The sequence below is a fragment of the Calidris pugnax genome, unplaced genomic scaffold, assembly GCF_001431845.1.
Source record: "Calidris pugnax isolate Ruff unplaced genomic scaffold, ASM143184v1 scaffold288, whole genome shotgun sequence".
In the NCBI taxonomy this organism is placed as follows: domain Eukaryota; kingdom Metazoa; phylum Chordata; class Aves; order Charadriiformes; family Scolopacidae; genus Calidris; species Calidris pugnax.
In genome coordinates, this window is record NW_015091190.1 from 634,815 (window position 1) to 661,640 (window position 26,826).

The 26,826-nt window shown below is 38.1% G+C and overlaps 1 protein-coding gene across 1 annotated transcript; it reads left to right on the plus strand.

Annotated features, from left to right (window-relative positions):
- The first annotated feature begins 379 nt into the window (after positions 1-379).
- DTHD1 (death domain containing 1) lies at positions 380-26,490 on the plus strand. Its single transcript, XM_014959521.1, has 16 exons — positions 380-656; positions 5,106-5,919; positions 6,423-6,753; positions 7,436-7,615; positions 8,592-8,836; positions 10,356-10,520; positions 11,106-11,395; positions 11,661-12,009; positions 12,513-12,843; positions 13,526-13,705; positions 14,979-15,223; positions 16,743-16,907; positions 17,493-17,782; positions 19,203-19,447; positions 25,416-25,473; positions 26,201-26,490. The coding sequence occupies exons 1-16, from the start codon at positions 380-382 to the stop codon at positions 26,488-26,490; spliced, it is 4,455 nt and encodes a 1,484-aa protein (XP_014815007.1).
- Positions 26,491-26,826: the final 336 nt, after the last annotated feature.

Here is a 26,826-nt window from a genome sequence, read left to right on the forward strand (position 1 = left end):
TAAGCTTGATTTCATGGGTACTGATCATTCGCCGCCACTGAAGTCTGAAATTGCTCAGAGCTCCCGAAATTTAAGTCACTGCCACATAACTGGGATTTCATAACCTCCCTTAATGGTGCGTTGTGTACATTGGCATCTCTTGGCAATCCTCACCCATAGTTACCGGAGCCACTCCTTTCTGTCACCTAGGAACTTTTTAATATCAACACCAGTTCAGAGTTTCAGAGCTAAGAGTTTGATTTGTCAGCGTTCTGTGGAATACAGCGCTTGTTTAAATGTGGTTCAGTCTTCAAACACTGAGCAGTGTGGCAGTCTGAACCAAGGCCAACACCTTGTGGAAGCAGCAAAAAAAACTGTATTAGTATCTTCTGAACATAAAATGGAAATGGCTGAAGGTAAGATTACGCCTGCAGGCAGATCAGGCCAACTCCTGGAAAAAATCTGGCACCTGAACTTGCTAGTGAGAAACGAGCTTCTGAAAAGTGATCTGGATCACGAAGGTACAGCAGAGTATGTGCTTAGGCTGATCTCGTTAACAAGAGAGCTGAGCAGATCTCTCAGCCGGCAGCTGGAGAACGTTACAGAAAGCCTTCAAGACACTTGCCACTTGTTGAGTACTCTCCATGACAAACACCAGGAATCGACTGCAAGTCCAGGCAAGTACGGAGGGACGTGCCTGTAAACAGAATGGACTGGGTGTACTGGATGATAAGTTTTGCCATGTGATGACACTGGGGGACCTTACTTTTCATTCGTTAATATTTCAGTATTTGATCACTCATTAGACCAAATGAATTCATATTTCAACGGTTGCCTCACAGTGTTTTCAAGTCTATTAAATGAGATTCAATATGAGACTTGTAATTCTCATTATGTGAGAAAAGGAAAAAATATTATCTGAGCAGAATTGTTTCAAATTTTTGTGTATCTTGTATTTTGGCGGATTTATCTTGGCTAGACACCAGATTCCTGCCCAGCAACTTAGTCCCCCTCCTCAATGTGACGGGGAGAAAATAAGATGGAAAAGCTCATGGGTCAATATAAAGACAGGGAAATCACTTACCACTTACCGTCATGGGCAATACAAACTTGACTGAGGGAAAAAAATAATTTAATTAAAACAACAAAATTTAGTTAAAACAACAAAAATCCATAACAAATCTACCCTCTCCAGACTAGCTCTGTAGTTTAGAAAGCTGACATTGGTTTATTTACATGCCAGGTGCATAGGGGATTTATTCTCCTACCATGCACACCCATCAGAACTCTCCACATGATTTTTATACACATTTTGCAGCCTATATTTGATTGGTTAGCAATTTACATATGATTACACTATCAAGTTATAGTTACCAGGCATGCTCAAGGGGTCTTCACCTAGGCAAGGGTCTTCTTGACCTATGGGTGTGATTTTTAGTATTATAATGAAGGTAGTATAGCTTAGGACACTAAGAATTTTCACTTTTCCTGCCAAGTTGGCTAAACTTCTCAAAACATGTAGATTTGTACCATCCTCAAGGTCCTTATGCTCAATGTGCCTCCTGGAGAATGATACAATACTTGCATCCCTCAACTAGGCGTTCTTTTCATTAGCTCATGCTTGATAAATTCAAGGATAGAATCCTCATCATTCATGAAAATAGACATAAGGCCTTTCAACATTAGTTACTAATAACATTTCAAGGATATGGTTTGGTAACAGTGTCAGGAAACACTGGGCTCTCCACAGGCTGAAGTATCACAGAATCACAGAATGATACGGGGTTGGAAGGGACCTCTGGAGATCATCTCCTCCAACCCCCTGCCACAGCAGGTCCTACAGGAATGTGTCCAGGTGGGTTTGGAATGTCTCCAGAGATGGAGATTCCACCACCTCTCTGGGCAGCCTCTTCCAGGGCTCTGACACCCTCAAAGTAAGGAATTTCCTCCTCATGTTGAGACGGAACTTCCCCTGTTCCAGTTTGTGCCCGTTCCCTCTTGTCCTGTCACTGGGCACCACTGAGAAGAGACTGGCCCCATCTTCTTGACACCCACCCTTGAAGTATTTACAGGTGTTGATCAGATCCCCCCTCAGTCTTCTCTTCTCCAGACTCAAAAGACACAAGTCCCTCAGTCTTTCCTCCCAACAGAGATGTTCTAGTGCCCTCATCATCTTTGTAGCCTTTTGATGTACCTTCTCCAGCAGTACCTTCACAGAATATCTACCTGCTCCGGTGTGGGGTCCTCGATGGGCTGCAGAGCGGGCACCTCCTCCACCATGGTGTCCCGTGGTCTGCAAGGGAATCTCTGCTGCAGGCCTGGAACACCTCCTCCTCCTCTTCCTCCTTCTTGGGCCTTGGTGTTCCCAGGGCTCTTCCTCATGCTTTTTTCCCCTCAACTTTCTCTGGTGTTCTTGACCTTTCTTAAGTATGTTTCCCCAGAGGAAGCACCAGCGATGCTGACAGGTTCCAATGAGTCCTGAGGCGGGTCTGTTGAGGAAACGGTTGGAACCGGCTAGAACCGGCCATGTCCGGTACAGGGCAGCCCCGGCCTCTCCTCACAGAGGCCTCTGCAGCCCCCTCACCGAGCAAACCCAATATATATCCTCTACAGTCCTCTACAAGTAACAGCACAGGTAAAAACCGCAAAAATAAGAAAGAGTTCCGCCCTCTTAGTTTACGGGTAATCACAGAAAATTTAATTTCTTGCTTTTATAACATTATAACAGCGCTATTTACTATGAGGACCAAAACCAGATCAGGGTCATTCTGTCACGATGAAACAACTCCTTTTTCTCAGAAACAACGTTTTAAGAAACAGGCATCAATGTAGAAAAGAAAACTAATATTTCTGCATTTAATAATGGTCTAACAGCCTGATGCATAGATAGAGAGAGACTCCAGGCAGAAATCTTTATGCCCACGTTTATGAGCCTTTGATCTACAGGTTTATACAGTGTCCACAGTAATAAAAGCACATTTTTGTTAAAAAAAAAAAGGACCTGTTTCCAGGCTCTAAGATCAAGCTAACTTTGCCCTACACGATGATGATTCTCAGATCCAGGCTGCTCAAAAACCTTCTAGAGAAACAGACGTGGTTCTGAACATTTATTCTGAAGGAGAAGCGACAGGACCTGTGCAAGAACCTTTTAAATGTTCCCAAAGAACTCCTTCCCTGAACAAGGCAGACAGTCAGAATGTTAATCAAATCCAGCCAAGTGAAACTAAAACTGTGGGAAAAGACATTGTTGCATTGTTAGCTGAAAACTCACCTGCTGGAGAACAGGACAATAGCAGAGAACCTCCAATAAAAAAGGAAGATGGTGAACAGAGACTACCAATGAGCTCCACTACAGAGAAAAAAGATTGCAGTGAAGAAGATAAACCTCTTGGAGGTAGCTCTGTTACTGAAAAGGCTCCACAACTGGCTTTTCAAGATGCTGTGAGGAGCAGTGGGGAAGGCATCCTATCTGGGATGTTGAAAGACGTTTTTGACAGATCTGCCAGGAATCTTTTTGAACAGAAAAATGAGGGAGTAGTCAAAGAATCTTCAAAAGGGGTAGGAAGTCAAGAACATAGGCAGACAGAGCAAATGGAAGGCAGTAAAGTGGAAACAAACCATGAGATTTGTAGGAATGACCTAGTGACCTTCACATCTTCAGCACAAACACGTGAACTTACTGCTGTGAATCCTTCTGTGAATGATTCAGAAGAAATACAAAAATCTGGGCAATGGATGACCAAAGAGTAAGCATATATTCTTTTTAGGAACAGATGTACATAAATATTGGTTATTAGCACACATATAAACATCTGTGGGCCCAGAAACTCAATATGCACGGATTAAAGAGCTGCTGGACATGCACATAATAGCAGTTTACAACTTCCTCATGCACAATGAAGATCTTCCATTTGATCTAAAGAAAACTTTCTATTTGATTGCATATTTTTTTTTATACTAGAGAGGGACCGAGTCACAGCCAGTCGAGTCAGTAATTCCCAAATTGTTCGAAACCAGACAAGCAAAAAGCTTTATTCTGAACTTGATGCTTTGTAAGTTTAAGTCAATCAGATGCAAAGAGAGATGAAAGGCCTATCTAGATTGTATATGAGTGATGTCATTATTACTCAATAAAATTATTTTCCTATTTGAAAACCTTGAGACATTGATTTACCTTATATGACTCTATTGAAGAAAGTGAATGTAAGCCAGTGGGTTCCCATAAAGACTTGGATCAGCCCTTTCTATTGTCCTTCCTTTTCTGTCTTTGTCCATTATAAGCAGAGAGCACACCCTACTGTGTGTCATTCTGTACAATTTTCTTATTTGTGTTGAATTTCACTGGATTTCACCTGCAAAACAAATCTTTCTGGGACCTCCTGCAGCAAAGAGAAATAAGCAAGAAATTTTCTGAGAGGTTTGCAATATTCCTAATTAATGAAGACACAGTTCCAGTTGTAGAGCTTGATGGCACAAGGTGAGGGGAGATCTGAAAGTAATACATCTGAAATCCTTGGAGAGAATGTATGGAAGGATTTCTAAGGAAAGGTGTAAGCTAAGAAAAAATGTCATAAATTAAAAGATCCTAAAGTGATTATGCTAAAAATAAAAATCTTACATGAATGGCACCTAATAATTGTGTGCTTTTGTGCATCCTTCTTCACCAAGTGTTTTTAGGTATACACAAGATCAACCTTCACCAATCCTATAACTGGATGCTATAAATTGCTGAACTTCAGTACTGTAAATATGCTGATATTTTTGTGTTATTTATTTACCAATTCTATGCTTTAGATTGATTGCCATTAAGAATTTAGCTAGTGCCTGATCACTAGGAAGGCGTTTGTTGGAGTTGCCAGAGCAGTACTTTGACAAATACACACTTGTACTTGGACAAGTACACAAATGTATTGTTCATATTCAATTCTTCAGAAATTCATTCAAATTGTGTAGCAATAAATGCAAAAAGATAAAGTAGAACCCAAGAAATGTATTGTGCTTCAGGTATTGAATGGCACTATGGAATTAGGTGGAATTCATCAGGTATGTATATAGGATTTTGTACTTTTTTTTCTAGATTTTGTAGCAAAATTCAATTGGTTACCTTTTTTTTTTCTTTTCCTCAGAGTACAATGGAATTATAGATTGTCTGCAGAAAGTGAAGGATTGTTTGATAACTACAGTCTCACACCTTCATGAGGCAGAAAATAAACTTTGTGCCGCTAGCCCCAGACACGATGATGATTCTCAGATCCAGGCTGCTCAAAAACCTTCTAGAGAAACAGACGTGGTTCTGAACATTTATTCTGAAGGAGAAGCGACAGGACCTGTGCAAGAACCTTTTAAATGTTCCCAAAGAACTCCTTCCCTGAACAAGGCAGACAGTCAGAATGTTAATCAAATCCAGCCAAGTGAAACTAAAACTGTGGGAAAAGACATTGTTGCATTGTTAGCTGAAAACTCACCTGCTGGAGAACAGGACAATAGCAGAGAACCTCCAATAAAAAAGGAAGATGGTGAACAGAGACTACCAATGAGCTCCACTACAGAGAAAAAAGATTGCAGTGAAGAAGATAAACCTCTTGGAGGTAGCTCTGTTACTGAAAAGGCTCCACAACTGGCTTTTCAAGATGCTGTGAGGAGCAGTGGGGAAGGCATCCTATCTGGGATGTTGAAAGACGTTTTTGACAGATCTGCCAGAAATCTTTTTGAACAGGAAAAAGAGGGAGTAGTCAAAGAATCTTCAAAAGGGGTAGGAAGTCAAGAACATAGGCAGACAGAGCAAATGGAAGGCAGTAAAGTGGAAACAAACCATGAGATTTGTAGGAATGACCTAGTGACCTTCACATCTTCAGCACAAACACGTGAACTTACTGCTGTGAATCCTTCTGTGAATGATTCAGAAGAAATACAAAAATCTGGGCAATGGATGACCAAAGAGTAAGCATATATTCTTTTTAGGAACAGATGTACATAAATATTGGTTATTAGCACACATATAAACATCTGTGGGCCCAGAAACTCAATATGCACGGATTAAAGAGCTGCTGGACATGCACATAATAGCAGTTTACAACTTCCTCATGCACAATGAAGATCTTCCATTTGATCTAAACAAAACTTTCTATTTGATTACATATTTTTTTTTATACTAGAGAGGGACTGAGTCACAGCCAGTAGAGTCAGTAATTCCCAAATTGTTCGAAACCAGTAGGAGAGGACCTCAATTAGACAGTTTTATAATAACTTGTGAGCTGCTCTGAAAAAAAGCTAAACATAAACATTTTCATGATTTTCCCATCTATTAATAAAGATACATTTTTATGAATGATCCGCTTATGCTACGATGCAGCACATCATTATAATAAAGTACTAATTAAAAATACAAGGCACCACTCCGCCCAAAATATAAAGACTAATATTTTATGTTCTTTTTTCTCCAGATTTCCAGTGGAAGGGAGTGGTAAGAAGGAATGTGAAGTAGCTTGTTTTATTAAAGCTCCTGCAACTGCTCTGGAGAATCTGAAGTGTAAAATAGTCAATGATACCAGTTCCTTGGTGGTGGATGATACTGAGGAGCTGGTCAGCAATGTCATCAGTATTGAATGCTCTGATCCTGAGAAAACAATCCCTTTTCCTATCAACATCGCAATCCCATTTACTTCATGGTTCAGAGGAAATTTTCGGGAGATCGTGGTGAAGGTGACCGATGGGAACTTTCAATCAAACTACTTGACTCCCATTTCTTTGGAGGGATACCAAGGAAACCATAAGGTTGATTACCATCTAAGCATTGTAAAAACATCATTCCAGGTTCCCAGTTAAACCACTGTGGAGTTACACTAGTAAGGATGTCGTTATTAAGCTGTAATGCCTGCCATGTGGGGTTAAATTGAACTTGTCTTCCTACTTTTTCAAGTATTCGAGTATTTCAAGTATTTCAAACCTAGTATTTAACAAGGTCCCTTTTCCCACTCACAACGTTAAGGCAATTTCTTGATCCCAATATACTAATGCTTTAGTAAAGGTTCATTATTTTTGTAAATAAGCGTAATACATTGCATTATTTGATAAAAATAAAAACTTAAGGGGAATTATTTCGTATTCAGATCCCAGAGAAGTAACCCAGTTCTGTGTGTGTGAGTCTAAACTGCATCTCAAAGAAACACAGGATACTTGTTTTTTAACTACAGAATAATTGCATGGGGCCAGATTCATCAACCAGTTTACAAGCTTATGTCATTTCACCCCAGTTGTACGCTGGAATGTGAATGACAGCACACGAGGACTAGAAATCACCAAATAGCTGGGCATCCAGGTGGCCATGATATTTGATTTATTTTCATTTCACACCTTACTCTATAAATAACGTTGCCTTCTCAAAATGCTAATCCGCTGTGGAACAGAGCTTCCTTTGCCTCCAGTGGTCTCTAACCCCACACTCTTCTTCATGCAGGAAAACTTTGCAGAAGTGAAAATTTACCAGCTGGGTGTTTTTTCTGTGATGTCATGCTTAAAGAAAGAAACATTTACTGTTCCAAAGATAGGACTCTCACAAAAGCTGAGCATGGATTCTAGAATATCTTTCTATTACCCTCCAGAAACATTCGACTCTCCAGCACCCGTGCAGTTAAAGGTGAGCTTGAAATACACAATATTTGTCTCATAAGTCTCTTTTCTGATTTGTTCTGAAGCACAGATGTCAATAATGTTAAAGGGCAACCGGTTCCATTGTTAGAAAAAGTGAAAAGTGGTTGCAGCTCCACATCCTGTATACACAGCAAATGGTTTCCTGTCAACTTTGTTAAAGCCACATAATCTTGTCAGTAGTCAATGCTATCTGTAGCTGAAACTAAGAACCATCTACCTTTCTCTGATACACTTTAGAAAATATAGTTGTTTTCAACAGTGACAGAAGCACCAACTACAAGCTTCAACTGCTTGGCCCAGCATTTAAGTTAATGGAACAATTTTTCTCACCTGACCTTCATCATTTGTACCAGGCAGAGCAACAGAAGGGTTTGTCACCTCTTCTGAGAATAATCTCAAGATTTGCATCAGCTATAAAGTGTTTCTCCCTTCCCCCATAAAAACATTGATTCGGAGGTACAGAGGAGATAAAATTAAGTGAGGTCCAGGTTGCCCAGAGAAGCTGTGGCTGCCCCATCCCTGGAGGGCTTGAAGGCCAGGTTGGATGGGGCTTTGAGACACCTGGTCTGCTGGGAGGTGTCCCTGCCCACTGGGTGGTCACTAAGGTCCCTTCCAACCTGAACCATTCTATGATTAACAGTGAAAAAACTACAGATTTGAAAAATCTTAGAAAATCATCAAACTCTGGGGGAGGTCAGGAGTTCCAAAACTTGAACTGAAAGCAGGAATAAAACAATCAAAATATTTTTTTCCATAAAGGTTCCACTTTTTGATGACTCCCAAGCACTTGGTTGTGCATTGTACAAAGTGCTGATATGTTGTTCGAATTGTTCCTGGGTTATAGAGAGGTTCCTCTGTAATTTAATTCCAAAAGATTAATCTATTTTTTAAAAAAAAAACAGGAATCTTAGAGAAGATTGATTCATTTGCAAGTTAATTGTATGATTACTTCCGATATTTAGGTTCAGCCAATTGAACCATCATTGGTTTCCACCTTGAAAGCGCGACACGATATGTACCACTCGGTGGTATCTACTAGTGCGTTGGTTTATGTCCAGCATCCTTCAGCCCAACCATTCAACAGCCCCATCACTATTACTCTGCCCTGTCCTCCAAACCCAGAAAAAAAAAGGCAAGGAGAGGAGACAGAACATGCAAGAGCCATTAGCGCTACAGTAAAGAGGGTTGCTATGGCACACCATCCTCGGTAAGAACCACTTCCCTACAAATTCAGCATTTTCAAAACATGAAAATGAATTCATTTTAACAGTTGCTGATTAATTTTGGGGGGATTTTTTGTTTGTTTGTTTGTTTTTAATTAAAAATGTGTCAGTTCCTTAGTATATTCTGCTATGCTTAGAAATGCTGCTAGGAACACCAGAGCAAATCCCCACAATTCTCATGCTATAGCTTCACCCAGAAAATTCATATAGCATTTGATGTAGAATCTCTACATATGCTGCCCAACCACTATATTTTAACAAAAATAAGGATGAAAAATGAGTGGGTTTTGGTTTTTTTTAGCAAGAAATGTCCAACCATTTTCCCCAAAGCCAAACGCTGAAGATGGAGAATAACCACGTCTCAAAGCTGCTGGGATCACTATTTTCCCAGGGGGTGGTTTGGCTACCATGGCCTTGGGCTTTTCTGATTTCTACTTCTACACATTCCCATGGCTGGCTGGGTCAAAATTTATGACACAACAGTTGGGAGTATGGGAACTGTAGCACTAGATAAAGGCCCAGATTTTTCCAAAGCACTCACTACAAAATTTCTAAGACTTGAGACTTTTTGGAAAGTCTTAATAAAAACATTAAAACACAGGGACTCCTAAAAAAACCTCTCTACATTTCAGTTAACTGGCAGTTCAATAAAATTTATCCATCATGCACAAGAGGATATGGATAAAACGTTTTGGTGAAAAAAAGGCCGAAGCTGACCTCATCTATTTTGACAGTCAAAAAAATAGATGCTCTTTTTACGGTCTCATGCAAGAAAAAAAATCAGTCTGAACTTACCATTTGATCATTATCCTTCCAGTTTTGCTGCCACTGGCAACTCCAGATTCAGAAAGGCTTAATCCATTTTCATTTCAGAAAGGTTCATCTGGTTTTAAAAAAATTGATAAGGAGGGGGGGGTGTGAGAGGAGAGTTATGGGCTTCTGTGAAAAAACCCCTCGTGTTTCATTCATTAGGATAAATTAGCCAGAGCATGTCATGTTAGAGTTGCCTGATTCTGAGTGTGATATCAATGTAATCACCTGATTTAAAGGGAAGCTACTTTTATTTTCTCTGTGGAAAGAGACAATGGATAGCAGTCATATCTTATTTTCTAAATTCCTTTATGGTTATTGAGTAATATTTGCTTCTAGAAGAAAAGGTGCTTCTAGAGAATCTAAATCTTGATGAATGACTCAAAACCAATCTGTAATAATTACTGTGCATGATATTAAGCTGTAGATTAAACTAGATTCATTTAGAAACCTTCCTTTTTCCTTTTTTTTTTTGTCTTTTTCTAGAGAATTATTAAAAAATACAAAAATAACTTAACAATTACTCATGTACTCTGGAGTACAGTTCCATACGTAGATTTTCAGCAAGGTGAGGAAAATATATGTAGACATCAAGGAAAACAGAAGGGAAAACAGAACTACAATCACAAACTTACTCTTTCTGCAGGACATATTTTTCATTATATTTTTTCTTATAATTCTTTGGTTTTCCAGGGCTGTGAGTGCATCTGTGAGAAAAAATGGGGAGAATCTCAGTGATACATTGAAATTATTAGGTCACAGAAACAAAGAGGAGGGGTGGAAGGTGTTTGATGATGTTATTATCCAGAATGCACGGAATGGACTTGTATCATTTGAACTAAATGAACACTTAGAAAGGTAATGTATAAATAATCTAGTAAAATTTTATTTACTAAAATATTTACTTTCAAATAATTGAAATTAGTAGTGATAAGAAATCATCCACTATTAATTATTAACTTGCCAACATCTCTTTATCCTGCTTTGCAGTATAAGATCATTTCGATTTGTTACTCATAATTACAGAAAATATAGATTTGTTTAAATATTTTTTCATCTTTAGACTGTACACGATGAAATAGATACAAAACTTGAAACAGGAAATGCAGATATTAATTTTAATTGGAAAATGTGATTTAGGTCTCTGACTCTGAAACCATGATATGTTTTTTTGAATTTCTTATTAGGAAATATTATCTTACTTTCATCTAAAATTTGTGTGTATTTGAATTCATAGATACAGAGTCAATATACTCTGCACTACAGAAGCAGGGAAATTTCCACCCTTTCATATGTGTAGAAATAAGAATGAAAAGGAGGAGGCAAAAGGTCCAGTGGAGACTGAGCTCTGTATTATTTTGAGTAATAAACTGTTAGAAGTTGATAAAATGATTTAAGACAGAGTTATTTATTTTTGTGTCTTTTTTTTTTTCCCTAATACAGCTTTGTGGTCATTCGCCTTTTGTTCCTCTTGGAAAACACACACCTTGTCCTCTTTGCTCAGGGTCTGGAAGAAGCTGTTTGTAGCACCATGGCTAATGTGATACTCTATCGGAAAAGAGAAAATCCCTATAAAATAGTAGTTTTGCTCTCTGCATCCAAAGAATTGACCTGGGAACTTCAAAAGCTCCACAAGGAGGGCTACTTTGGTCCCCCAGAGCCTACGCAGCAGTTCCCATTAAGAGAAGGAGAGCAGATTCATTTTAAGTTTAGAGGGAATATTTTTGCTTCAGGTAAGGTCATTAATTCACGCATCTGGATGAACAGTAGCAACCACCTCTGTTGTTCAGAAACACCATATGTGGACATTAGTAGATTGGGGTCAGTCACAGCATATTTAGTTATTTCAGTTTTATTTCTTGTAAATGACAGGTGCATGAACTACATGGGAAACAAAAACAAAAGAAAATATTAAAAATAAAATGTACAAGTTGACCAAGATCCTGAGCAACCAGCTCAGATGACCCTGCTTTGAGCAGAGCTAGGGGTTTGGACAAGATGATCTTCAGGGATCTCTTCCACAACTGGCTTTTCAAGATGCTGTGAGGAGCAGTGGGGAAGGCATCCTATCTGGGATGTTGAAAGACGTTTTTGACAGATCTGCCAGGAATCTTTTTGAACAGAAAAATGAGGGAGTAGTCAAAGAATCTTCAAAAGGGGTAGGAAGTCAAGAACATAGACAGACAGAGCAAATGGAAGGCAGTAAAGTGGAAACAAACCATGAGATTTGTAGGAATGACCTAGTGACCTTCACATCTTCAGCACAAACACGTGAACTTACTGCTGTGAATCCTTCTGTGAATGATTCAGAAGAAATACAAAAATCTGGGCAATGGATGACCAAAGAGTAAGCATATATTCTTTTTAGGAACAGATGTACATAAATATTGGTTATTAGCACACATATAAACATCTGTGGGCCCAGAAACTCAATATGCACGGATTAAAGAGCTGCTGGACATGCACATAATAGCAGTTTACAACTTCCTCATGCACAATGAAGATCTTCCATTTGATCTAAACAAAACTTTCTATTTGATTACATATTTTTTTTTATACCAGAGAGGGACTGAGTCACAGCCAGTAGAGTCAGTAATTCCCAAATTGTTCGAAACCAGTAGGAGAGGACCTCAATTAGACAGTTTTATAATAACTTGTGAGCTGCTCTGAAAAAAAGCTAAACATAAACATTTTCATGATTTTCCCATCTATTAATAAAGATACATTTTTATGAATGATCCGCTTATGCTACGATGCAGCACATCATTATAATAAAGTACTAATTAAAAATACAAGGCACCACTCCGCCCAAAATATAAAGACTAATATTTTATGTTCTTTTTTCTCCAGATTTCCAGTGGAAGAGAGTGGTAAGAAGGAATGTGAAGTAGCTTGTTTTATTAAAGCTCCTGCAACTGCTCTGGAGAATCTGAAGTGTAAAATAGTCAATGACACCAGTTCCTTGGTGGTGGATGATACTGAGGAGCTGGTCAGCAATGTCATCAGTATTGAATGCTCTGATCTTGAGAAAACAATCCCCTTCCCTATCAACATTGCAATCCCATTTACTTCATGCTTCAGAGGAAATTTTCGGGAGATCGTGGTGAAGGTGACCGATGGGAACTTTCAATCAAACTACTTGACTCCCATTTCTTTGGAGGGATACCAAGGAAACCATAAGGTTGATTACCATCTAAGCATTGTAAAAACATCATTCCAGGTTCCCAGTTAAACCACTGTGGAGTTACACTAGTAAGGATGTCGTTATTAAGCTGTAATGCCTGCCATGTGGGGTTAAATTGAACTTGTCTTCCTACTTTTTCAAGTATTCGAGTATTTCAAGTATTTCAAACCTAGTATTTAACAAGGTCCCTTTTCCCACTCACAACGTTAAGGCAATTTCTTGATCCCAATATACTAATGCTTTAGTAAAGGTTCATTATTTTTGTAAATAAGCGTAATACATTGCATTATTTGATAAAAATAAAAACTTAAGGGGAATTATTTCGTATTCAGATCCCAGAGAAGTAACCCAGTTCTGTGTGTGTGAGTCTAAACTGCATCTCAAAGAAACACAGGATACTTGTTTTTTAACTACAGAATAATTGCATGGGGCCAGATTCATCAACCAGTTTACAAGCTTATGTCATTTCACCCCAGTTGTACGCTGGAATGTGAATGACAGCACACGAGGACTAGAAATCACCAAATAACTGGGCATCCAGGTGGCCATGATATTTGATTTATTTTCATTTCACACCTTACTCTATAAATAACGTTGCCTTCTCAAAATGCTAATCCGCTGTGGAACAGAGCTTCCTTTGCCTCCAGTGGTCTCTAACCCCACACTCTTCTTCATGCAGGAAAACTTTGCAGAAGTGAAAATTTACCAGCTGGGTGTTTTTTCTGTGATGTCATGCTTAAAGAAAGAAACATTTACTGTTCCAAAGATAGGACTCTCACAAAAGCTGAGCATGGATTCTAGAATATCTTTCTATTACCCTCCAGAAACATTCGACTCTCCAGCACCCATGCAGTTAAAGGTGAGCTTGAAATACACAATATTTGTCTCATAAGTCTCTTTTCTGATTTGTTCTGAAGCACAGATGTCAATAATGTTAAAGGGCAACCGGTTCCATTGTTAGAAAAAGTGAAAAGTGGTTGCAGCTCCACATCCTGTATACACAGCAAATGGTTTCCTGTCAACTTTGTTAAAGCCACATAATCTTGTCAGTAGTCAATGCTATCTGTAGCTGAAACTAAGAACCATCTACCTTTCTCTGATACACTTTAGAAAATATAGTTGTTTTCAACAGTGACAGAAGCACCAACTACAAGCTTCAACTGCTTGGCCCAGCATTTAAGTTAATGGAACAATTTTTCTCACCTGACCTTCATCATTTGTACCAGGCAGAGCAACAGAAGGGTTTGTCACCTCTTCTGAGAATAATCTCAAGATTTGCATCAGCTATAAAGTGTTTCTCCCTTCCCCCATAAAAACATTGATTCGGAGGTACAGAGGAGATAAAATTAAGTGAGGTCCAGGTTGCCCAGAGAAGCTGTGGCTGCCCCATCCCTGGAGGGCTTGAAGGCCAGGTTGGATGGGGCTTTGAGACACCTGGTCTGCTGGGAGGTGTCCCTGCCCACTGGGTGGTCACTAAGGTCCCTTCCAACCTGAACCATTCTATGATTAACAGTGAAAAAACTACAGATTTGAAAAATCTTAGAAAATCATCAAACTCTGGGGGAGCTCAGGAGTTTATGATTAACAGTGAAAAAACTACAGATTTGAAAAATCTTAGAAAATCATCAAACTCTGGGGGAGGTCAGGAGTTCCAAAACTTGAACTGAAAGCAGGAATAAAACAATCAAAATATTTTTTTCCATAAAGGTTCCACTTTTTGATGACTCCCAAGCACTTGGTTGTGCATTGTACAAAGTGCTGATATGTTGTTCGAATTGTTCCTGGGTTATAGAGAGGTTCCTCTGTAATTTAATTCCAAAAGATTAATCTATTTTTTAAAAAAAAACAGGAATCTTAGAGAAGGCTCAGGAGTTTCAAAACTTGAATTGAAAGCAGGAATAGAACAATCAACATATTTTTTTCCATAAAGGTTCCAGTTTTTGATGACTCCCAAGCACTTGGTTGTGCATTGTATAAAGTGCTGATACGTTGCTCGAATTGTTCCTGGGGTATAGAGAGGCTCCTCTGTAATTTAATTCCAAAAGATTAATCTATTTTTTAAAAAAAAACAGGAATCTTAGAGAAGATTGATTCATTTGCAAGTTAATTGTATGATTGCTTTCGATATTTAGGTTCAGCCAATTGAACCATCATTGGTTTCCACCTTGAAAGCAAGACATGATATGTACCACTCGGTGGTATCTACTAGTGCATTGGTTTATGTCCAGCATCCTTCAGCCCAACCATTTAACAGCCCCATCACTATTACCCTGCCCTGTCCTCCAAACCCAGAAAAAAAAAGGCAAGGAGACGAGACAGAACATGCAAGAGCCATTAGCGCTACAGTAAAGAGGGTTGCTATGGCACACCATCCTCGGTAAGAACCACTTCCCTACAAATTCAGCATTTTCAAAACATGAAAATGAATTCATTTTAACAGTTGCTGATTAATTTTGGGGGGATTTTTTGTTTGTTTGTTTGTTTTTAATTAAAAATGTGTCAGTTCCTTAGTATATTCTGCTATGCTTAGAAATGCTGCTAGGAACACCAGAGCAAATCCCCACAATTCTCATGCTATAGCTTCACCCAGAAAATTCATATAGCATTTGATGTAGAATCTCTACATATGCTGCCCAACCACTATATTTTAACAAAAATAAGGATGAAAAATGAGTGGGTTTTGGTTTTTTTTAGCAAGAAATGTCCAACCATTTTCCCCAAAGCCAAACGCTGAAGATGGAGAATAACCACGTCTCAAAGCTGCTGGGATCACTATTTTACCAGGGGGTGGTTTGGCTACCCTGGCCTTGGACTTTTCTGATTTCTACTTCTACACATTCCCATGGCTGGCTGGGTCAAAATTTATGACACAACAGTTGGGAGTATGGGAACTGTAGCACTAGATAAAGGCCCAGATTTTTCCAAAGCACTCACTACAAAATTTCTAAGACTTGAGACTTTTTGGAAAGTCTTAATAAAAACATTAAAACACAGGGACTCCTAAAAAAACCTCTCTACATTTCAGTTAACTGGCAGTTCAATAAAATTTATCCATCATGCACAAGAGGATATGGATAAAACGTTTTGGTGAAAAAAAGGCCGAAGCTGACCTCATCTATTTTGACAGTCAAAAAAATAGATGCTCTTTTTACGGTCTCATGCAAGAAAAAAAATCAGTCTGAACTTACCATTTGATCATTATCCTTCCAGTTTTGCTGCCACTGGCAACTCCAGATTCAGAAAGGCTTAATCCATTTTCATTTCAGAAAGGTTCATCTGGTTTTAAAAAAATTGATAAGGAGGGGGGGGTGTGAGAGGAGAGTTATGGGCTTCTGTGAAAAAACCCCTCGTGTTTCATTCATTAGGATAAATTAGCCAGAGCATGTCATGTTAGAGTTGCCTGATTCTGAGTGTGATATCAATGTAATCACCTGATTTAAAGGGAAGCTACTTTTATTTTCTCTGTGGAAAGAGACAATGGATAGCAGTCATATCTTATTTTCTAAATTCCTTTATGGTTATTGAGTAATATTTGCTTCTAGAAGAAAAGGTGCTTCTAGAGAATCTAAATCTTGATGAATGACTCAAAACCAATCTGTAATAATTACTGTGCATGATATTAAGCTGTAGATTAAACTAGATTCATTTAGAAACCTTCCTTTTTCCTTTTTTTTTTTGTCTTTTTCTAGAGAATTATTAAAAAATACAAAAATAACTTAACAATTACTCATGTACTCTGGAGTACAGTTCCATACGTAGATTTTCAGCAAGGTGAGGAAAATATATGTAGACATCAAGGAAAACAGAAGGGAAAACAGAACTACAATCACAAACTTACTCTTTCTGCAGGACATATTTTTCATTATATTTTTTCTTATAATTCTTTGGTTTTCCAGGGCTGTGAGTGCATCTGTGAGAAAAAATGGGGAGAATCTCAGTGATACATTGAAATTATTAGGTCACAGAAACAAAGAGGAGGGGTGGAAGGTGTTTGATGATGTTATTATCCAGAATGCACGGAATGGACTTGTATCATTTGAACTAAATGAACACTTAGAAAGGTAATGTATAAATAATCTAGTAAAATTTTATTTACTAAAATATTTACTTTCAAATAATTGAAATTAGTAGTGATAAGAAATCATCCACTATTAATTATTAACTTGCCAACATCTCTTTATCCTGCTTTGCAGTATAAGATCATTTCGATTTGTTACTCATAATTACAGAAAATATAGATTTGTTTAAATATTTTTTCATCTTTAGACTGTACACGATGAAATAGATACAAAACTTGAAACAGGAAATGCAGATATTAATTTTAATTGGAAAATGTGATTTAGGTCTCTGACTCTGAAACCATGATATGTTTTTTTGAATTTCTTATTAGGAAATATTATCTTACTTTCATCTAAAATTTGTGTGTATTTGAATTCATAGATACAGAGTCAATATACTCTGCACTACAGAAGCAGGGAAATTTCCACCCTTTCATATGTGTAGAAATAAGAATGAAAAGGAGGAGGCAAAAGGTCCAGTGGAGACTGAGCTCTGTATTATTTTGAGTAATAAACTGTTAGAAGTTGATAAAATGATTTAAGACAGAGTTATTTATTTTTGTGTCTTTTTTTTTTTCCCTAATACAGCTTTGTGGTCATTCGCCTTTTGTTCCTCTTGGAAAACACACACCTTGTCCTCTTTGCTCAGGGTCTGGAAGAAGCTGTTTGTAGCACCATGGCCAACGTGATACTGTATCGGAAAAGAGAAAACCCCTACAAAATAGTAGTTTTGCTCTCTGCATCCAAAGAATTGACCTGGGAACTTCAAAAGCTCCACAAGGAGGGCTACTTTGGTCCCCCAGAGCCTACGCAGCAGTTCCCATTAAGAGAAGGAGAGCAGATTCATTTTAAGTTTAGAGGGAATATTTTTGCTTCAGGTAAGGTCATTAATTCACGCATCTGGATGAACAGTAGCAACCACCTCTGTTGTTCAGAAACACCATATGTGGACATTAGTAGATTGGGGTCAGTCACAGCATATTTAGTTATTTCAGTTTTATTTCTTGTAAATGACAGGTGCATGAACTACATGGGAAACAAAACAAAAAAATAAAATTATTAAAAATAAAATGTACCAGCTGACCAAGATCCTGAGAAATCAGCTCAGATGACCCTGCTTTGAGCAGAGCTACAAAAGAAAATATTAAAAATAAAATGTACAAGTTGACCAAGATCCTGAGCAACCAGCTCAGATGACCCTGCTTTGAGCAGAGCTAGGGGTTTGGACAAGATGATCTTCAGGGATCTCTTCCAACCTCTGCCATTCTGTGAAACCTGGTCCCTCAGAAAAATCTAAGATTTACCTTTTATTTCAAAAAGGCAAGATTCCATCGATGGCTTTTTAATGTAAAGAACATTTGATAGGAATTAAATAGATTCCAAACAAAAAGAAACTCCGCTATTTTGTCTGTGTAAATTCACTTAAAGTGGGCAAGATTAAACAATGAAATCCAGGGCAAAATGTTGCTTTTTGTGAGCAGCACTATGAATTGAGGTAATGAGAGGGAGTTATACTGTCTCCATTTGCAGCCTAAAAAATTCCACCATTCAGAGATTTGCTTAAAGGGAAAACTGATAAGAAACCTCAGAAAAAAATTCCCATGAAATTACATATAATCTCTTCTGCCAGTTTTGGAAAGAACATGTAAATATATATTTGGCCCTCTGAACATTTTGTATATAAACCTCTCCCATATTGAAAACTCTGTTTACCCCAAAGGAAGGATTATTCTTCAAAAAGGGAAGTCTCCAACCCCCAAGGAATGCCTGTCTGTCTGTGCAAAGGATAATGTTATAGATGTATCAATTAAAAGGAATTACAAATCCTAAAAATGCACCTATCTCTCTACCTCCATTCATTTTGTTGTTACAGAGAGTTGTATCCATCCTGGATAACCAGAAAGCCTATACTTTGAATTCCATTTGCAAAACTGTTCACAGGTATCCATCCTGGATAACCAGAAAGCGTATACTTTGAATTCCATTTGCAAAACTGTTCTATTTTTATTTCTATGTTACATACTTTATCCCTGTCTGTGTTCCTTATTTTCCAATTTCTAGCACAGCCTTCAACACTTACTCCTTGTGCCAACGACTCCGGGGCTACGACAGCTGACTAGGAAGACATTTCAACTAACAAACCTCAGACGTTCAATAAAAAGCAACAATAATGAGAAAGAACAACCAAATATTACGTGATCAGCTCTATTTGACTCACTCTAATGAATTATTTGAGATGCCACACCTCAAAATACAGTGTAAAAAATATTTCTTTTATTTATTTATTTGTATCTGCAGAGAATGGAAAAGATTTTGGAAAAGTCCACAGGCTGATTTTTCATTCGCAAAGGAAACCCAGGCTGGAGCTCCAAATTAAAGAAGTGGATGAATTTGGTAACCACAGTTCACCTCATTACAAAGGAACAGCAGTGTTTTATAAAGTTACCAGAGAGATGATCACCAAGAAATGGGAACAACCTTTGCCATGTGGTGACTATGAACACCAGACCCCACTGTGTAAATTAGCACTGACGTTACCAAAGGTGGGTTTCTCACTTCATAATGTTAGAGATATTTCCTTTTTTCCCCCTTATTTGTTAGGCGAAAGGATCTCGGTATGATTTTTGCTTTACAGATACACACAGGAGTCACTGATGGAGAAGTTCTGAGCCATCAGCAATGCACAAACTCCCTCAGAATTTCTCCTAGCAGGTGGGAGGGACCCTCATCCATCCAAGCACGAGCTTGGAAAAAAATATTTAGCAGAAATTTTTCACTTGTTTGCTCTCCCCAAGGGGTATAGATTTAAGAAAACATTCTTTAAGTTTCAGTTAGATACTTCTTGTATCCTTGTCTTGGGAGTGCAGAACTGCAAATTATAGGAGTGTTAAATGGCTGATGTAACCTATCTTTCTGCTATCACCTGATTCTCCTATTATGCCTGATAAGCCTCTGCAATTATCTCTATTTCTGGTGGAAGCTATTGCTACATAAATTAATCTTTAATATACGTGCAGTGAACTCTCATTGTAATCTTTTCAAAGAGCCTGGGTATCAGCACCCTATATCGTACAAAATGCTGTCGCTAGAATACTGCTATTAAATTTGCATACATTTTAATATCAAAATACGTACAGTAGCACTTGGTCTAAATCTGTGGTGACAAGCTGTAACATCTCTCTCTTTTTCAATTTAATTCATTCTTCCTTAAGCTATCACCTGCAAATACATCTCTTATTTCATAAGCATAACTCTTGATTTCTCTCTCATCTCCCTTCTCCCAAGTAAAAATTAAGAATGATCATCTGCAGAAGATTTTAAGAGGAGATCTCTTTTAGTGACCAACTAAGTTTTATTTTAAGAACCACATGCTTCTAAGCACTCTGCTTTTCCACAGTATCTTTTCATAGAGAGGGAATTACAAACTCTTGAGGTCCAGTGGGATGATTTGATGATTTGAAAAAAATGGTGATAGCCTTTTGGAATAGTTTCTCTACATCTTTTTTTTTTTTTTTTTTTTTAAAAAAATGGTGATAGCCTTTGGGAATAGTTTCTCTACATCTTTTTAGCTGAAAGTAGAGCCACTACTCAAAAAAAAAAATAAAAAATTCAAGCACAGAGGAGTCAAGTTTGATGCATAAAAAGCCTGCTTAGAGAGAAAGGGTTGCTATATCTTTTTAGGATATCAGTGTTGCAACATCTTGCAAATAATTTTTCTTTGGCTGCTTGTAAATATATTTAAAGAGGCGCATTTCAACCTGCTTAGAGAGAAGTGTTGCAACATTTTGCAAATAATTTTTCTTTGGCTTCTTGTAAATATATTTAAAGAGGCGCATTTCAAAAGATTTAGAATCTTCATTAAAGGCAAATATTGGGCCAAAAAAATGATCAAAATGCTTGAAAACATTGGCATATTGACAACTTTTTCATTATGAGATTTGTATTTTTTCTTACACAGAATAAATAACTACAGAATGAAGAACAGCACCAAAATAACATCTTCCCTTCCATTGCAAGTCATCATAGCACACAAAAATGTCCTACTTTGCTGTAGTTGGTGAACTCTCCTGATTTTTGATCTATATTCCATCCATCCATTGTAATAATTTAAAACTGATAGTGCCTAAAGTCAGGTTTTTTAATAGAAAAGAAATATTCCTTAGTAATTTAGCTAGTTCACTTATCATTTTTCTGAAGAATTGTAAAACATCAATGAAGCTGATTATTTGTCTTTAGTGAAAAATTATAAATTAAATACAACACACTTTACTCTTGCTATATAAATACACAAGGCAAATGGGAATTTCACCAACACCATTGTCTAGTGACAGGTAATATTCATTAACACAAAGCTATAACGTTGTTTACTCTTTTGCTCTTCATAATTTCTTCCAGCCAATTAAGTTTTGAATTCCATCCTGAACAAACTCACAGAAATTTTAAGAATAAAAAAATATTCACTTTTGGTCTGTTTGCTGGCTGAAAGATAGGGAGAAAAGAGTAGGAAAAAGCAGTCGGTTTTCCTAAGGGAAGATGATTAGTAGTAAAGACTCACACAGATCCATGCTAACATATTACAAAATCACAGAATGCTATGGGGTTGGAAGGGACCTCTGGAGATCATCTCCTCCAACCCCCTGCCACAGCAGGGTCACCCACAGCAGGTCCCACAGGAACGTGTCCAGGTGGGTTTGGAATGTCTCCAGAGAAGGAGACTCCACCACCTCTCTGGGCAGCCTCTGCCAGGGCTCTGACACCCTCACACCAAACAAGTTCCTCCATCTCATGTTGAGATGGAACTTCTTATGTTCATGTCTGTGACCATTACCTCTTGCCCTGTCACTGGGCACCACTGAGAAAAGACTGGCCCCAGTATTCATCAGAAACTTTTGAATAATCAACTAAAAATTCTGATAACAGCAAAAAATATTCAGAGTACTAAAGTTTTCTATGAAAGAACACAGAATATGATGGCACTGAGCAGCTAGAAAATAATCTTGATAATTTAGTTGTCAATAAGTGTTTTTTGGGGTTGAAGTACATACGTCATTTTTTACTGCTAGACTCTAAATTACCTACTACCACTCAAAAAGAAACTTCTTTGGTCATTTCCTCTCTGAAAACTTCCAGAGCAATATGTAATATATATTCAGCAGCAATTAAAAAGTTAAGTAGAATGTTCTGAATTATTAACAAAACTGAGAACAAGATTATGCCGTGTACCCATGAGGCATCTGCATCCTGACTTTGCCGTGGGTCACAGACCTCAGGAAGAGGATTTGGAAGAAGAGGAAGGAACAAAGGAGTCAGGAACATGGAGTGGTTCTAGGCAGAGAGAGCACACATTGACCACAACACTTCAGGCACTTCCTACAGAAGTTGAAATATTTTACAAACTTACAATTATAATGGAGGAACTGGAAAAGGAACAAGTTCATGGAGGAACATAAAAGATGTTCTAGGCAGAGAGAACACACATTGATGACAACACTTCAGGCAGTTTCGACAGAAGTTGAAATATTTCATAAACTTACAATTATAATGGAACAAGGAACAAGTTCATGGAGGAACATAAAAGAACATACTTTTTACATACAGAAATAATCAAATGGTGAACTCATTTTAACGGGATATTTGCAGCAGTTAAAAATGCATTTGAGCTAGAAAAAGAATTGACTGGAAGAGAGACAGCATCATATATTAAACATAATGATCCACATGCAATGAAATGCCAGAGCAATGAAAAGGAAATTCTAATTACTTACCGTATTTTATTATAAGTTTTATAATTATTAACAGCGATGAAAGCACTGACAGTAAAAATTAACTTAAGAACTTTTATCCTGGTTTTACTATCCATGATCCAATCAACATATTTCGATCAGATATATCTTCACATTCATGGGGGCTTTCTAATGAATAAAAGAAATAGAAGGAAATAATTAAAAATGGTTAAGAAAACACAGTTAGAGAGAAATTTAATGCACTAATTATAGAAACAACTACACCAGCCATCTGTCAAATGCAACTGCTATTTACCATTTCATTAAAGTCCAAGTCTTGTGCTAATGTTCACAGAAGATGAACCAAGACTGGCACTGTCCATAATTAGTTTTATGCCGATGCTGTTGGTATATATTACCAAAGTAGCTACAACAGTCTGACCACATTTGTGTGCATAGACATAAACTTGAGCAAAGATCCTTCTGTTTTGCTAGTTTTTATCATATATATATATATTATTACAGTACAACAAATATGCCAACACAAATCTCACAAGTCCTATTGATAACAGTGGGTTGTTCATAGTATTTTTTGCTCACACTAACCCAGCTGCTTACAGAATTCCAGCTTTTCATGGGCTTGGGAATAAAATCCCCAAAATAGCAGTAAATGCAGGGCAAGAACAGCAAAGTCTCTTTACATTTCTACTATTTTGTTGAGCTAATAAACATCTTAAGTTTAGTTTAACCCAGTTACACGAGATCACAAACACGCAACGTTGCCAGGAACAATAGCATTTTTCTCAACAAAATGAAATGAAGTTTGGGCTTTTTCTTTTTTTTTTTTTTCCCCCCTTTTATTTTGCCAGATGGTGAAGTTAGACCCATCCACAATGCCTGGTTTGGGTTGTGCCAAAGACAGATGGAATCTTTTTAAGGCAACTGACTACATTTAAGGCAATCTGACTACATTTGCACTCACTTCTGTAGAATTCCCACCTAAATTTCTCTTGAATTGTGGAGAGAAGACAGTAACTCTATAGACAATAAGCCATTTTTATACGGATGTGCCCACATTATCCACTCTCTTACAAATATATTTCTGGCAGCGGTCAAGGCAGTGGTTGTTTCCTTTGTGTGCAACCATTCACATCAGTTTTTAGTTTGAACATGGTACACGTGTACAGAAGGAAGCTGGCCTTCACAAACAATTCTTATTTATGCAGCTTTCATTTCCTTGGCCAAACCCGTTATTTTCATCACAACTTAAACAGAATGGATCAGGTCCTGATGTCGAGTCCGTGTGCATCCATCAGTAACATTTCCACTGATTTCAAAGCGGTCGTATTTACGTGAAACTGGGCTAAAGAACGTAAAAGGTTAATTTCTCCTTTTTCTCTCTGTCCTGCTTGATATGCTACTGGAGTCTGGTCGTGGCTGAGAGGTCTATTTGACACAGCACTCCCCTATTACTGCCTGAAATCGGAATGCTTTGCAAAAAAAAAAAAAAGAGAGAGATTGTTGTAATACATACGAGCATTATCAAATTACTATTCTGCCGAAGTTTTCCGTCTAATGACTGTCTAAGAGCCAAAATAGCATGTGATCCTCTGCTTTCAGAAAGGCACTTGCTTTGCTAATTGAAGGACCTTCCAGACTAGAAAACAGCTTTGGCTGCTGAGGGTGTTTTACTGACGCCCTGGACCAGAACAGTGGGACCAGAGCCCAGCGCAGCTGAACCGCGGGCGAATTTAGCGCTTCGCCACAGATATTTGATCTTTAAAGGCAGATTTAATGTTTTAGATCTAATGCATTGTATATTATTACGCCGTTTCGAGACAATACTCATTTTCCATTCCCATCATTTATACTACTATTTTAACATTAAGTAGCATAAAGTGGTTGAGATTAAAGTCGATGCATGGGTAATTGAGTTCATCTACAGTAACTTTGAAAATCTCATACAGACCTTTGAGGTGCTAAATTCTCATTAATGAATGAAAATAAGTTTAAAAATATAAATGCATAATTAAACGAAGCCAAAGAAAGCTGTCTTGGAAGAAAAACAATGCCCCCTTCTGGAAAAGCTTTATATTCCCTTTTTTAGCCCCTTTGAGGGCTTTTTTTTTAGCCATGTAATGCTGTTTTCATATCTCAAGATGAGTAAAGTACAGGATGCTTTTGCACTGCCAAGCATCCTGAAACCCCTTACCAAGATGACCAAGTACAGGTCTGATGAAAAGGCACCAAAGAAAAAAAGACAACTATAGCTTTTCATAAAAAATAGAGCTGAACTTCACTTAATACAAATTAATCTCTTCCTGTGCTCAGTGCTCATGTAAGTAATTCCTTGTTCTATATGGAGTAGGAAACAGCAGTAAAGCCCACAAGACTTTCCTTTTTCTCAATCAATAGGGAAAAAGTACAAAGTACTTTTTCTTTCTCCCCTGTGTTCAGAAGAAGAAATAGGAAGAACTCTCTACTTTCTAATGGAACTTGTCTTTTCAATGACGATGATTTTTAATGACTTCTTATTAAAAGCTGAACTATGCAAAATGAATAACTACAGCTGCAATATTCAAAGTTAGAATCCATTTCCCTCATTTTAGTAGCTGTATATTAATTCATACCTGCTGGTGGTGTTACTGGTTTTCAATAATGACACAAATCCTCTGTGTAGGTAGAACTAATCTTAAAAGCTGATTTACTGCATTCCACTCCCATACCCTACACCTCATCCCTTGCTCACTTAGTCATTTCTCTTTCCTCAACACGTTGTCTTTGATAGCACGAAAAGTTGATCAACCGTCCACGAAGCACAAAGAGAACGTCCTCTGATTCATCAGGTAAGAGCACATACATAATATATTGATATCAATCTAAATAATGGTTTTATTTGCCTTTTTTTTTTTTTAAATGCCAAGGTTTGTTTCAGCTGTAATTGGTATTGGTATTCAGCAACCAAAAGAATTAATGTATTAAAAGATATTCTGGTTGGGAGGTGTCCCTGCCCAGGGCAGAGGAGCGGCACTGGGTGATCTTTAACAGCCCTTCCAACCCAAACCATTCTCTGATACTTAGCATTCTGGAAATAAATGAGTTTTTAAACCATTTTAATAAACCCAACCATATTAAAAGATATAAAAGAAAAAAACCCACAGTGATCATTTTACCAGACAATAAGAAGCTCTTGTAAGACAGGTAGCATCATGATGGGGTGCCTGAACAGCATATAATTTTTTGTATAAGGAGATACAGTTTTTTACAGGAAGATTCCAGTATAGCTGATGTATCAGTTATAGGAAATGTCCAAACCCTTTTATTTAACACAAATTATTGATAATTGCTGATTTATCAATAATTTTAGCTAAATTAACTTCTTGTCCCAGCAGAGTTACCAAAAACTGCCTTAGAAATCAGAAGTGACGATGCTTCCGTTAAAGTAAACAACAAACCATTTTGAGTTGGGGAGTTCACCCACTGAGCCTCCAGCTTTAGAAAGCTTTTCAAAAGAAAGAAGGAGGTACGTAGCAGAAGAACAACGCCCTTAATTGACTAATTTTTGTTCTTCAGAGGCCCCATGGGACAACGCGCTGTACTGGCTGGCAGAGGAGCTGGCGGAAGATAATACGTCGTTGCTCACCCTACGCTTCCCCGTTCGGCGGAGCGTGCTGCAGCTGGTGAGGCTGAAGTGCCCCGATGATCTGACACACCAGATCTACGAGCTGCTCTGCTGCTGGAAGAAGACCCTTCCAAGGTCGGCGGACAAACAGCGGCTCCTCTCTCGCTGTTTGCGGCAGAGCGGCAGAAGCGATCTCTCCGAAGAACTTCGTGTTAAGTGGCAAAACAACGCGTTTGCTTGACCCACTCAACTGGCAACCAACATCCCCATTTCTCTTCTTCCTGGAAGGTGCAGGTATTTCTGTGAGAAGGCTCCAGGGAGACCTTATAGCGGCCTTTCAATACCTGAAGGGTGCCTATAGAAGAGCTGGGGAGGGACTCTTTGCCAGGAGGTGTAATGATAGGACAAGGGGAAACAGCTTTAAATTGCAAGAAAAAAGATTCAGATTAGATCTCAGGAAGAAATTTTTTACTATGAGGGTGGTGAGACACTGGAACAGGTTGCCCAGGGAAGCTGTGGCTGCCCCATCCCTGGAGGGGTTCAAGGCCAGGCTGGATGGGGCCTTGAGCAACCTGCT

What these genes read in the sequence shown, in the direction of transcription:
- DTHD1 (XM_014959521.1), top strand. Translation starts at nt 380, where the DNA reads ATGGAAATGGCTGAAGGTAAGATTACGCCTGCAGGCAGATCAGGCCAA. An exon ending in CTAAATGAACACTTAGAAAG is followed by an intron (nt 10,521 to 11,105) that starts GTAATGTATAAA and finishes TCCCTAATACAG; the next exon opens with CTTTGTGGTCATTCGCCTTT. An exon ending in AGGGAATATTTTTGCTTCAG is followed by an intron (nt 11,396 to 11,660) that starts GTAAGGTCATTA and finishes GGTTTGGACAAG; the next exon opens with ATGATCTTCAGGGATCTCTT.